General features: G+C 37.7%; 1 protein-coding gene across 2 annotated transcripts in view; it reads left to right on the top strand.

Annotated features, from left to right (window-relative positions):
* Nucleotides 1–15,156, top strand: part of sh3rf2.L (SH3 domain containing ring finger 2 L homeolog) — a 76,137-nt gene that overhangs the window by 32,257 nt on the left and 28,724 nt on the right. For both annotated transcript variants that reach the window (XM_041586193.1, XM_018252142.2), the window contains exons 3-4: nucleotides 8,764–9,021; nucleotides 13,073–13,168. In XM_041586193.1, coding sequence (XP_041442127.1) covers nucleotides 8,764–9,021; nucleotides 13,073–13,168 — 354 coding nt within the window. The remainder of the gene's footprint in view (nucleotides 1–8,763; nucleotides 9,022–13,072; nucleotides 13,169–15,156) is intronic.

Genomic DNA, 15,156 nt, shown 5'->3' on the forward strand with positions numbered 1-15,156 from the left:
TGTCCTTAAAGGAGCGTCTCAGCAAAAAGCTATGGCTCACAGTTGAAACACTAATATCTAAATATTAGAGGTGAGCTTTGGACTTCTTGATGTTTTAAAGCTGCAATTCATTCAGAGGATAATCCAACAAAATCTATGTGCTTTTCTTGCATAAAGAGATGTTTTTAGGTTACTCAGACATGTATGACCCTTAGTCTGTTACAAATAAAACTACAAAAAAATGAAATATGTGGTTATATTGTTTAAGTCTTATTGGGCTTTAGTAAAGACAGATACGTTATTCATCTTAAATACTATAAATTAAATTGCTTGTTTTAATGTTAAATTGTTTGGATTTGTGTATTTAGCTCTTTCTCTCTTCTCTCTTTTTTTTTGGAATAAAATTACAGCCTTACTATAGCCATATTAAGAACATTGGTGTAGTACAACCCTTTTAGGAAATGTTTGTAGTTCGTTGTTCATGTTTATTGCTATACATAACTGCGGACATTAGAGGGCGCCCTCAGTAACAGGCCAGACAGTATCCTAGGCACTGTGCTTGAGACAGTCATGTGGAACTGTGCTTTCAGCTTTAAATCTTGTTAAATAAACTCTACAACCAAATCTGTCTGTGTATTCGTGGGTTTATGATTTATTTTTCTCAGTCAGCCAAGCCACATGGCCTGATTCCAAATCACCTTCATCGACAGAACTTTCCCAAACATGGCCTTTTTCCAGGAACTTTCAACAAAGGCACCAGGACTAGCACCTACTTGAATAAACTTAAAATCACAGTCTTCACTTAAAAAAATTGGCTTCACTTAAAAAATGAGCAAAATAATCAAAACCCTGATGTGTTTCAGTCTCTTACGCCCTTAGTCTTAGGCATACATATATATATTTTCAGAAATTTGATGGGAGGTTTTAGGAAAGCTTGAGGACTATGCATCCTCTCCGGTTATCTATGGTGAGCTTGGAGTGGCTTCATTTTTTTCCAGACAATACTTCCAAAATCCATATCTTCCTGCACACTTACTGCCCAAAGGACATGGTTTCCAAGGTCACTGCTACAGGCTATAATGGGAGATTTCTTCAACAGTAGAAAATATCAACTAAAATTGGGTGCTTCACTGAATCTAAACTCATAGAGTATATCTATCAAAGAGTGAAGTTAAAGATCGCCACAGTCTGCTAGAGTGAAATTCCGCCACTCTCCTTTCATTTCTATGGGATTTTGAAAGGCGTATTTATCAAAGCATAAACGTTCACTTTCACCCATTGATAAATACTCTTTTAAAAATCCCATAAAATTAATGGAGAGTGGCGGAATTTCATTCTAGAGGACTGTGGCGATCTCTAACTTCATTCTTTCATAAATATACCCCATTGTTGGGTTGAAAACCTAATTTTCTGACTTAATTTTATGCCCGAGGGAAGGGCGAAATATCAGTGGTCTGTCATCTGTCTATCTATCATCCGATATTCTTGATCTAGGGGGCAGCTTTATCAGAGGTAAAAAAAACTGTTACACTTTTTATAACCAGTGAAAACAATTAAAGATATCAGTGGAAAACTGATGTATAATATTTAGCCTTCTCTTCTTATGGCTTACAGACGCCATAACTTTCCATACTGGTGCAGTGAAACAATCATATTTGGATATTCATTTCATCATAAGAAATGTGGCTAAATTTAAATATAAAGTAAAATATAAATATAAATACAGATACGAAAACTAACTAAATATGAATACTGATAAGAATTCCTCTGCAAAATTGAAAAACGACCCCTTTTTATATTTTGATGAATCATATATCCATCTTCTGTTTATATTTTAATGAATCGTATATCCATCTTCTGTTTATATTTTAATGAAATATATATATTCTTCTCCATAGGACTAAATAGAAATACCACAATGGATTTCAGTTTTTTGACTATGTACACATATTAGACAGTAGATTTTATCCTCACAATCCATATAAATAAAGTTATGGCAAGGTTCTGAAATGTGCAAAGTGAAACACATACCAGAGGATACAGTCATTTATAAAGAGTTGCCTATATAACCTTTATGATCATGAAACAGCTTCTGCATAGAAAACCTTTTCTTTGACTATAAAGCTTCTTTAGGAAATGGATTTTCAATAAGACTTATTTCCACGTGCTCCTGACATTCTAAAGAAGAAACATTTGCTCTGCTTTGATGTCTTTTTTGATAAACAGGTGCGCAATCTCTCTGGGGCCACATTCCGATCAACACAAGACTAATACAAAGCCATACCGGCATGTATTCTGATGGGCAACCCATGCTTGAATTAAAAAGGCCACATAGGGTGGTAGTCCCTAAGCAACCATTATCAATAGCATGTTATGGTGAATTTGTAGTCAAATTAAAATATTTGCCCTCTAGGGAAAAAAAAAACAGCAAATGCTTCTCAAGCGGAAGTTTTTAATTAAAAAAAAGGAGATTGTGAAAATTATTCAGAATTTATTATTCATAAAGTTAAACGGAGCAATGGAGGACAAGAGCTGGATTCGCAACATTTTTACTGCTTTATAGATGCATTTTGAATTCAGGTAGAGTTTTACCCTGGAAACTGGATACCATAGACAATGTACCCCTCTAGTGTATTTCATAAGAAATAAATTGTTACAAAGAAGCCCTGCACAAAGGCCGCAGGCAATGTATGTCAGTGCTGGTAATATTAATCTAAGGAGACATCATATGCACTGCAGATTGTAGCAGGCACACAATCTGTTATCATGCATAATTTACTATTTTGGTAAACCTTAAAATACATCGCTAAACCGGCCATCACTCAGGTTACATTTGTAACCACTGACCGTTTTGATATAAATTGAAATGTCCCCTCGAGTCACCGGCTGGATTGTTGTATTGTTATAGATGGTAGACTCAAGGCTTTAGTCTTTCAGCAACTTTTTTCGTTGACAGCTAAATTTGTTATTGCCTTGGTTTAATGCTAGAGCCTGGCATTGTAGGTTTAAAGCAACAACATTAAAGTGTTTATAATATCAATCCAGCTTCCAGAAGGTTTTTTTTTTTAAGACTGTTCATTCTATTTAATATATCAGCTCATTATTTTATGCTAGATGATTACCTTGGGACTGGGTATTTTGGCATAAGCCACTATAGTTAGATTTCCCAGGAGTGGAGAATAAGTCCAGAATACATGGATGAAAGAGTAATTTCGGTAAATCTTTTCAATAGCTTCCAGTAGCAATATTTGTGCAACAAACTCTACATTGGACCAACACTGAGGGGCACATTTACCTAGGGTCGAATATCGAGGGTTAATTAACCTTCGACTTCGAATATCGAAGGAATAATCGTTTGATTGAACGATTAAATCCTTCGAATCGAACGATTCAAAGGATTTTTATCCATCGATCGAAGGATTATCCTTCGATCAGAAAAACCTTGGAAAGCCTATGGGGACCTTCCCCATAGGCTAACATTGGCCTTGGTAGGTTTTAGGTGGCGAACTAGGGGGTCGAAGTTTTTTTTAAAGAGACAGCACTTCGATTATCGAATGGTCGAATAGTCGAATGATTTTTAGTTCGAATCGTTCGATTCGAAGTCGAAGGTCGTAGTCGAAGGTCCAAGTAGCCAATTCGACGGTCGAAGTAGCCAAAAAAAACCATCAAAAATCGAAGTTTTTTTCCTCTATATTCCTCTATTCCTTCACTCGAGCTTAGTGAATGGGCCCCTGAGAGGTGTATGAATACATTCAGCATCAGGCTAATGCCAATAGGCTCCTTAAAACTCCAGCACCTTGTACTGGATGTTGATGTATGTTTTGATGTATGGTTTGATGTATGCTTAATGTATGTCTACAAAGAGACATAAAAACTATTTATGTCCGCAACCGCCAGTTTTTTTCCTATAAAGCAGCTCTTTTCCTAGAGAGCTCCACTTCAGATCCAAGATGGTGGCGCCAATGTCTGCACCGTGACGTCACCACGTTGCGAAAATTCTAAATAAAAGAATGCCAGAGACCAGGGTTCAATGCTGGAATATAGGTTCTACTCTACTGAAATTTTCTGTTCTTCATAGCAGCTTCTTCCTTGTTGCTGACTCACCGTTACAAGAGCTGTTAGGCCTTGACAGAATAGCAGTGTTGTTGAAGTTGCGAGAGGGAATTGTGCCTGACGCAAATTGTGGTTAATGCATCAAACTTAGCATAATTGCATTTTCCATAAATTAAGTCCAGTGTATGTCAAATAAAGTCTATGGCACGAAAGTGATGTGTGAGCCTTATTATTTAGATGCAAGTGTGTTGTGCCTATTGATGCACAGCTCCATGGAAATCCTGGAGCTACTCCCTGGTCCAGAGGTGGTGGTAGCTTCAAGGTTCCTCTGCATAAAAAGGTGCAAGTGCACTTCATTCAGAATGAGAGGCAGGTAGGACTTAGTATTGCAGAGCACAAATATTCAGAAGTGCAAAGAGAGTTTTTTTTTATACAATTACCTTTAATGATTGCGGTTTTGCATGGTCACAAATGATGCCTGATATCGGCTTAGGTTGACATTTGAAAATATGTTAACCACTTAATGTCCTTAGATTATACCATCTATGGTTCTAGTTGTCAAGAACCTGACTGTCAAGTGCTGTCTACTCTATGTTCTGGGTGTTTGCTCGATGTGAGTCAACCATTGCCTAACTATATACATAATGGCTGTGCCAGCCAGAGGCTAAAGAGTATAAATACAGTATAGCCTAATAAATAAATACTTATACATACAGTATACACATGTAATTTGCATTATACAGGTTTGAGACACATTATCCAGAATGCTTAGGTTCTGGGTTTTTCAGCATGTTTGTTTCCTTACTATAGGTCACCATACCTTAAGACTTCTAAAAATAATGTAAACATTCAATAAACCTAGCAGGATTGCAAAAGTAAAAAGAGGGACAAAAAAAGTTTTCCCGCAAGAAGCGCAGCAATTTTTTTGACCACACCCCCTTTCTGTGGCCACACCCCCTAATTACCATGTTTGTTTTACAAAATTTGGCAGGTTATGAAAGCTTGAAAATATTTCTCCTTATCTAAACTGTGTTTTTGTGTCTCAAAATTGTTACAAAGTATCTTATTTGCACCTGTTCTGGGCTCTCTGCTAAAAGCCAATTAAGTGAGAAACTTTGTTTCTTTTTCTGGCTGTTCAGTACAGAGAAAAGAGGGACTTTCCAGTACAAATGAGGGACTGCGGGTTGAGCTGTCTAAAGAGGGACTGTCCCTCCGAAAAAGGGACAGTTGGGAGGTATGGGATTGTTTTGCCACCAATATGGATTCATGCAGCTTAGTTACCATCAAGTACAAGCCACTGTACTGTTGGAAGCTTAAAAAAAACTTGTGCCTTGGCATTTTAAATGTCCTAACTTGGACTGAGACCACAGCATTCAGCCTTCCACCTAAAAAGTTCTTTTTTTTATCCTGAAAAATTCGAGTTTATACTGAAAATGTTCAGGAAAAACACAACTCCTCCTTTGATAAATAACCCCCTAAGTGTTGTAAATGAGTAAGATCAAAACAGCATTGTCTGCCAGTTGTTATGTATATAAATTGGGTTCATTATCTATGATGTTGTAACATTAGTTTATTTGGCTCCTTAATAGGCCGAAGGATTAAAAGCTATACTTACATATTACTGCCTGCAATTCTCTGGTTCTTGTTATAGTCCTGAATTCTTTGGGGGGGGGGGGGTTCACATTCTGGACTGGCAGTGGGTCTCACACAAAGAAATACACAATTAAACTCATGAATTGTAAATTCAAATTGGGAAGTTTGCATATCTTTTAATTTGTGACAATTATTACTGAAAAGGAAGCATTACATAGATAAATTCTATGTCTGTGGGTCTAGGTGCTCCATATTTAGCATAGACTATACTTAATCAACAATAAAATATATCTGGTAAATATCTAAAAATGATTTATTTATTTTTTTTGCCAGAATTAGCCCTGATACCAGAAATCCTGGAGGGTTTGGGAATTCTGTATATAGCAATATATGACATGATTTTTTAACATATGCTTTAAAACATACAACTTCTCCTTGAACTAAATATATATATTTTTTAAAACAAAATCAACTGGATGAATCAACACCTGTTTCAGGGCATATTCTTCTCTGTCAGATTAAGTGAACTGATGAGCTAACACAGATTTGTTTTAATCCTCCATTAACGGTGAGTTTGCATAAAACTGTCACCAGCCATCGATTTCCTCTGGATAAATGTGTCAGATTGCAGGCAAATGTCTTTTCTATCCTGGAAACCTATTAATTCTATAAAGGGCTGCCAGTCCCCAGGCCCAATGTGCTATTCTAAAAATGGCCCAGAGCACTCCTCCGTTGTACTGTAGCGTGCTGGTGAAAGTGCCAGGTTTTTCTAGCAACGAGAGCTGGCGCTACACGCTGATGTGTTAATAGGGAAAGACAGGTTAGGGCAAATCTAACCGTAACAAGTGATCTGCGTAGATTCTGGGACCAACTGAGAATTTCTAATTGACTTACAGCATGTTGTACAGGTTAGTTCACAGCCCTGCTTACTTTCTCAACTGTCATAACAACAAACACTTTGCATATGATGTGCCCCATTTACATTCATTGTTTGCCAAATGTGCTGAAGCTGAAAATATTTTTTTTTCCCTATACATATATTTATGGAGTTATTATTGACACATATCTCTTCAAATTATCTTATGCATGCTGTGAATCCAGCGATGTGAATCGATGTGACATTTGGACTTATGTTATGAATGTACAAGACAATCTGTGCTTCGTTAGCAAAATAAGGCACAGTGGGGCTCATTTATTAACGCAGCGCAGCGCTAAAAAGAGCGCAGTGGCCAGACATTTGCCCAGCGCATGCGAGTATTTAATAATGTAGCGCACGATACCTTAACAGTGCGATTTGTGCGCTAATGTAGACACAAGACAGGTGCGACGTGTGAAACTGCGTATCAGCTGTCGCAGTGCTTATAATAAATGTGCGCACAGGAAGATACCGCAAAGGTAAGGATTAGTTGTGCTCATGTATGAATGCGCTGCTTTAATTAGTTGCGTCACATATTGCGCATATTGCGTTCACTTAGACGCATCTGCATTTGTTTCTGTGCTAATATTTGTTTGGTTGCAAAGGTGTTTAGCCTACCTGATACCCTTAAAGGAACCTTGGTCAATATAAACATGTTGGGTGGAAGGCGTGGTTAATATGCACTTTACAAGGGTTGTTCATCTTGAATATACTAGCGCAGCTGGGCAGGAATGCGCATTTTGAAGAGCGTTACTATTACGCCACGAAGAGGCAGGCGTAAAAATTGTGGTGCTGTTGCCCGGGTGCAGTTTTGCACATATACAGACGCAAATCTGCGACGGCCGCAGTGCAAGCGCATTGTAGCCACGCCCACAGCCACGCCCCTAACAACCACGGCATCGTTTGCGACATAAATGCCCAATCTTTTGCGCAATGCGCATAAACAAAACCATCGCAAAAGCTCTGTGTTATGCGCAATATCACGCAAATATATTAGCGATCACGCTTGTGATGGCGCAGACAACCTTTTGCGTCCACTTATGCGCTGCGCTGCTTTAATAAATGAGCCCCAGTGAGGGGCAACAATGGGCAAATTTGCCCATGGGCAGCAACTCATGGCAACCAATCAGATTGCTGCTTTTATTATTCTACTTGCAGCTGGCTTTAAAAAGCTAATCACAAATTTGCCCAGTGTTGATAAATGAGCCCCAGTGATGGGTGGGAGGATTTAAAAAAAAATTATAAGGCACTATTTCACCATGTGCTTCCACTGAAGGGTAATTTCAATGCTGTTTGAGAGGGTACATCGGTAATCATGGCTGATCTCAGTGATATATACTGTATATACACATTGGTACAGGTATGGAAACTGCTATGCAGAAAGCGTGGGACCTAGGGTTTTCCAGATAAGGGGTCTTTCTGTAATTTGGATCTCCATACCATAAATCTAATAAAAAAAATAATTTAAACATTCATTAAACACAAAAGGATTGTTCTACATCCAACAAGGATTTGTTATATCTTAGTTGGGATGAAGTACAAGGTACTGTTTAATTATTATAGAGAAAAACGAAATCATTTAGAGAAATTTGAATTATTTGACTACAATAAAGTCTATGGGAGACAGCCTATCAGTAATCTGGAGCTTTCTGTATAACAGATACCAAACCTGTATCATGCTGCAGAACAATCTTTGCTATTATGTGTTAGTGAACCTTTATTGGAAAATAGACCCTACTTAGAAAAAAGAGGATATTGTTTATTTAAAATATTAGGAATGTGGTTTATGTGAACCAGGCTGCCTTAAAATCTGGTCACCCAATCTCTCCCAAACCTCTTATGATGTGGCTGAGACTTGGTTAGTTGCCCTGCCTAGAAAACAATTCACTGAAAGTCAGAAGTAGTAGAGAAAAACAAGAAAATATCTTGCTGTTTTGTATTTTTCAATCTTTGCCTTGAAGGAGATTTAAAACCCAGGTGAATAATAAGCAATTTTTAATTTGTTTGGAGGGTTTACATTTCCTTTCATGAATTCCCTCATCCCTCCCTGCTAGGAGTAATGCCTTAATGCCCTGAGTATAATTGATCATGAATTGTAAATATATTCCTGATTTCAAACTATTATAAACAATATGTTTTTTATACTTTTTTATTATGATGATATGTAGAAGCTATGTGATGGCAGAATACAATATTTAATTAAGATTTTTTTTCCCTCACAGCAATCTTTTTTAAAAGCCCTCACAACCTACAGAGGTAATTCACCCAGAGATCTGACCTTGAGTAAAGGAGATATCATTGTTCTACACAGACAACTGGATGAGAACTGGAACAACGGACAAGCCAACAGGGGCAGCAGAATATTTCCTGAGACTTCAAGGAAGGCTCTCCAGCAAGCTCCTGCGCTTTGCAAGGCTCTGTACAATTTTGATCTGAAAGAAAAGAACAGAGAAAGCAAGGATTGCCTGAAATTCCAAAAGGTATTTCAGTTGTATGTGATGATTTTAACAGCCGTGCTAACTGTCGAAGGGGAAGCCCAATCATTTGACTGTTGTAATTAGAACAGAACATCATTGCTGGTTATTAAGACTGGGTGATGAGTTGCATATCTACTGTACAGCTGACTTGCCCAGGGCAAAAGGGGGGTTTGGACCAATGGTTCTGCAGTATGGTGCTACTTTTCCTGTGTCCCAGCTGTAGAAGTCCCATTCATAGACTTGCGGGTGGAGGAGTAATGATCAATAAACCTGGCAGGGAGAGGGCCTGTCATTTTCTTTGGCAAGGGGGGCCAATCGAGGGATTGTTACATCACTGATAATAATATTAGCAATTCGTAAAAGAACCCACTCCATTGTATTTATTTTCATGTAAATCCAAGCCAAGGGTTCCATGCAAGAGGTGGTTATAAGGAAAGAAATGATCCCAGCCAACCCTTCATGATGGGAAGGTTATCACCAGCATCACCTTGCCCTGGGTACCACACAGTACAGCCCTCTTATAGGTTGTGTAAAGCACCAAATCCCTTTGTTTTCCTGAATGTAGAACATATTTAGGAACATATGTTACCTCACACCCCCATATGCAATAATAGGTGCTAAGTTTTCCCAGGAGCAGTAACCCATAGCAACCAATTGGATATTTGGGAACCTTCTGATTGGATGCTATGGGTTACTGCTCCTGGGCAAACTTAGTGCCTTTTTTTACATAACCACCTAAGTCTTTAGATATTTTAAGCTCTAGAAAGCAATGGAAATATTTAATGATGCGTACGTGACTTTTACAACATGAAATTTCACATAAAAATGTATTGCATTGCTAAAGCTTTGGCAACAAACTGGTAATTGTTCTATTTGATGCTAATCCTCTGCAACATTTATAGACAAGACATTGCTCTTCTCTTTGATTACCTCTCCGTTGCTGCAGGGTGAATGTACTTCCTCAGGCAAAAGAACAGGTACAGTAACAGGTCATGACTAAACCCATCAATAATTCACCCGTCATGAAATATTAACATGAAACATTTAACTTTTCTTTAATTTTTCCATCATTTATATAATCATGCATTGTTGGCCAACATTTGGAGAAGAAGCATATGCAGCAACACTTATTTGTAGTAGATACTGGGTCACACTTATATAGAACAAAAGCTGTTCATACTGTACATACTGTACATAGGCCAAACAGGTATAGGACGCTTTATCAGGAAACCTGTTATCCAAAAAGCTCTGAATTATGTGAAGGCCCTCTTCCATAGACTTCATTTTAATCAAATATTTCAAAATTTGTAAAATTATTTCACTTTTCTCTGTAATAATAAAACAGTACCTTGTACTTACATAGTAACATATTAACATAGTAAGTAAGGTTGAAAAAAGACACATGTCCATCGAGTTCAACCTTTTTTTTTTTTTTTTTTTTTATTAACTACCTATCTGCCAGTTGATCCAGAGGAAGGCAAAAAAAACCCATCTGAAGCCTCTCCAATTTGCCTTAGAGGGGGAAAAATTCCTTCCTGACTCCAAAATGGCAATCGGACTAGTCCCTGGATCAACTTGGACTATGAGCTATTTCCCCATAACCCTGTATTCCCTTACTTGCTAAAAAGCCATCCAACCCCTTCTTAAAGCTATCTAATGTATCAGCCTGTACAACTGATTCAGGGAGAGAATTCCACATCTTCACAGCTCTCACTGTAAAAAACCCCTTCCGAATATTTAGGCGGAACCTCTTTTCTTCTAATCGGAATGGGTGACCTCGTGTCAGCTGGAAAGACCTACTGGTAAATAAAGCATTAGAGAGATTGTTATATGATCCCCTTATATATTTATACATAGTCATCATATCACCCCTTAAGCGCCTCTTCTCCAGCGTGAACATCCCCAATTTGGCCAGTCTTTCCTCATAGCTAAGATTTTCAATACCTTTTACCAGCTTAGTTGCCCTTCTCTGTACCCTCTCTAATACAATAATGTCCTGTTTGAGTGATGGAGACCAAAACTGTACGGCATATTCTAGATGGGGCCTTACAAGTGCTCCATACAGTGGAAGAATGACCCCCTCCTCCCGTGACTCTATGCCCCTTTTAATACAGCTCCAGACCTTATTTGCCCTTGATGCTGCTGACTGGCATTGCTTGCTACAGCCTAGTTTATCATCTACAAGGACTCCAAGGTCCTTTTCCATAATGGATTTGCCTAGTGCAGTCCCATTAAGGGTATAAGTGGCTTGGATATTTTTACATCCCAGGTGCATGACTTTACATTTATCAACATTGAATCTCATTTGCCACTTAGCTGCCCAGATTGCCAGTTTGTCAAGATCCTGTTGCAAGGATGCCACATCCTGGAATTAATTGGGCTGGATAATTTTGTGTCATCTGCAAACACTGATACATTACTTACAACACCCTCCCCTAAGTCATTAATGAACAAGTTAAATAAAAGTGGACCCAATACTGAGCCCTGGGGGACCCCACTAAGAACCTTACTCCAAGTAGAGAATGTCCCATTAACAACCACCCTCTGTACCCGATCCTGTAGCCAGTTTCCTATCCACGTGCAAACGACTTCATTAAGCCCAACAGACCTTAGTTTAGAAAGCAGTCGTTTGTGGGGCACAGTATCAAACGCTTTGGCAAAATCCAAATAGATCACATCTACTGCCCCCCCACTATCCAGAATCTTACTTACCACATCATAAAATGCAATCAAATTCGTCTGACATGACCTATCCTTCATAAAGCCATGCTGATTGTTGCTCATAATGCCATTCATTAGGACAAAATTTTGAATGTGATCCCTTAACAAGCCTTCAAATAATTTGCCCACCACAGATGTCAAGCTTACTGGCCTATAATTGCCAGGCTGAGATCGTAATCCCTTTTTAAATATTGGAATAACATCATCTTTTCTCCAATCCATAGGCACCATACCAGATGACAGTGAATCTGAGAAAATCAGAAATAAGGGCTGGTCTAAAACTGAACTAAGCTCTCTTAGAACCCGGGGGTGTATGCCATCAGGCCCTGGAGCCTTGTTTACATTAATTTGTATTAAAGCTTTTTGAATCATATCCTGAGTCAGCCACTGACTAGATTGAGCTGAACCATTCGTGCAGTTATTAAGTGAGCCTGGGAGCTCAGACTCCTCTATTGTATACACTGAAGAAAAGAACTGATTTAACACATTTGCCTTATCTGTATCTGTTACAACCATACTGGTACCATTATTTAATGGAGCAACACTCTCAACCTGCATCTTTTTACTATTAATATATTTAAAAAACTTTTTAGGGTTAGTTTTCACCTCCACCGCAATTAACTCTTCATTTCTTTTCTTAGCCTTCCGGATTGCTGATTTACAACATTTATTACAGTGTTTATATTCATTAAATGCAGCTTCTGGCCCTACAGATTTGTAGTTTTTAAATGCCTTTCTCTTCTTTCCCATTAACATCTTTACCTCTGTATTAAGCCACACAGGATGATACTTAGAGCTTCTACGTTTAGTCCTTAAGGGAATAAATTGAGAACAGTAATGATTTAATATCATTTTAAAGGACAACCATTTCTGTTCTGTGTTTTTAGCTGAAAACCTAATGCCCCAATCAATGCTCTGTAGGGCAGCCCTCAAGGCACTAAAATTAGCTTTGGCACTTGATCCAGACTAAGATATAACGAATCAATATTGGAGGCAAAACAATCCTACTGGTTTTAATTAATTTTTTAGTAGATATGGAGATTTAAATATGGAAAGACCACTTATCCAGGTCCCAAGCATTCTGGATAACTGGTCCCAAACTGTATTGACTAGTGACTCAGTCAGGAGTGTAGCCTGTATATTGTATTGGGCCAAATGTTGACTTGAGTGATTGATATCTGGGACCGGCACAGATATCTGAGCATGATTTGTCCCAAACTTGAAAAAACTCTGTTCCGTTGATGAGTTTATGAAACAAGAAAATATTAATATTTGTGAACAGCTAAATATAAATTTACACATTGTTTATACCACCTACACATTTGTTTCATAGGATGACATTATCAGTGTGATCCGACGTGTGGATGAAAACTGGGCAGAAGGCAAGCTTGGAGATCAAGTGGGCATTTTTCCGCTCATGTTTGTAGAGGTATGCAACCAATAACCTGTGGAATACACCAATATTGATAATGTGAAAATATTTCTTGCCATAATGTGTTAATCCAAACCCTTACTGATACCAAGGGCAATATGCCGCATAGAACCATATGTTTTCACCAATTTCTGTATCCTGACCCAGCTCTCCAGCTCCTAGGGATGCAATATGGCAAAGCATTACATTCTCGTTTAATTTCTGCTCCAGCAACAAGCCCCAGTTTCCATGTTAGTTAAGTTGGCCTTATGATTTCATATTATACTATATTATACTGTTATATTATATATAACAGGCTTAAAGTCATCCAAGAATATACTTCCTCTAGTGTTGTCAACCCCAAGGTTTAGATTGGAATTTTAAACATATTTAAAGCATTATGGAAAACATTGTTCTTGGTCACTTTTGGTGGCAGAGTCCCATTGCACATCCATCTATGTTTGCCCATGCCCCACTATCCCTGCCATTATCTGCACAAAGACTGGCATTTCTCCCAGAAGCCCTCTCCCCTTACAGAACTAATGACCTATTTGTCCAAGGCAAAAAGAGGGCCCTACACTGTATAAATAAAGATAAGTTCTCCCTACCAAGTTGGTAGGTAATAGCCCTTGCAGAAGGTGGCAACCAATTGTCTGCCTGACCAATATCTGTTTATGGATTGGACAGAATGAAAAATCTTGTCGAACTTAGACTACATTGGCTTGTTGATGCATTCATTTATGGGTGTTTAAATAGGGCAATTATCTGCTCATTTGATGATCTCACCAAAAATTAGACTTGTCAGTGTAAAGCTAGCTATTGGTGTTTGTGCTTTCAAGTGAATTTGTATGCCATGCCTGTTTTTAAAAAGACTATAATTCACAATGATACTTACAATTTTTAAGAAACAAAAGTAAAAGCAAAAATCCTTTTGAAATAAATGTGTTATTTTTATAATAACTACTGCTGATGCTATAAAAGAAACTATTCATTTTAGTGCCAAAATATAATATAGGTCATTAACCTCAAGATCCTGACCGCTCAAGCACCAGTTGTCTGCCGTAAAATATATATTGTTATATATACTTTAAACTACAATATACAATATTTTTCAACATTACAAATGTGTCTTCCCTATCTGTCTGTCACTGGCACAAATAAGAGCAATGTGTTTCTCTCTTTGGTGGGAAGAAAAATAATAATGTTCTTCCTTTTCGTGTTGCTTAATATTTAATAAAATAGCATAGCAGAAATATATAGCTTTAAAGGAAAACTATACCCCCAAAATGAATACTTAAGCAACAGATAGTTTATATCAAATTGAATGACATATTAAAGAATCTTACCAAACTGGAATATATATTTACATAAATATTGCCCTTTTACATCTCTTGCCTTGAACCACCATTTTGTGACTCTATCTGTGCAGCCTCAGAGATCACCTGACCAGAAATACTACAACACTAACTGTAACAGGAAGAATTGAGGAAGCAAAAGGCAGAACTCTGTCTTTTAATTGGCTCATGTGACCTTACATGTGGTTTGTTTGTGTGCACAGTGAATCTTACGATCTCAGGGGGCGGCCCTTATTTTTTAAAATGGCAATTTTCTATTTATGATTACCCAATGGCACATACTACTAAAAAAGTATATTATTATGATAATGGTTCATTTACATGAAGCAGGGTTTTACACATGAGCTGTTTTACTCAGTATCTTTTAATAGAGACCTACATTGTTTGGGGGGTATAGTTTTCCTTTAAGGGTGTAATAGTTTTCCTAAGAATGAACAAAATCTGCATAGATAATTTTGTTAATTGATCATTTTGTTAATTATCCTTTATATAGCAGCAGTATGTGTACCATAACAGTTTACAAAGAATGTTAAATTGGGTTTTAACTGCAACTACACTTGTACAGTTGTAAATGACCCCTACAGACTTTGGAAGGAAGCCCAAGTATATGGATGAAGCATGCATAAATATAGAATGTCATATTAATTCAAG

Source organism: Xenopus laevis, chromosome 3L, assembly GCF_017654675.1.
Source record: "Xenopus laevis strain J_2021 chromosome 3L, Xenopus_laevis_v10.1, whole genome shotgun sequence".
In the NCBI taxonomy this organism is placed as follows: Eukaryota; Metazoa; Chordata; class Amphibia; order Anura; family Pipidae; genus Xenopus; species Xenopus laevis.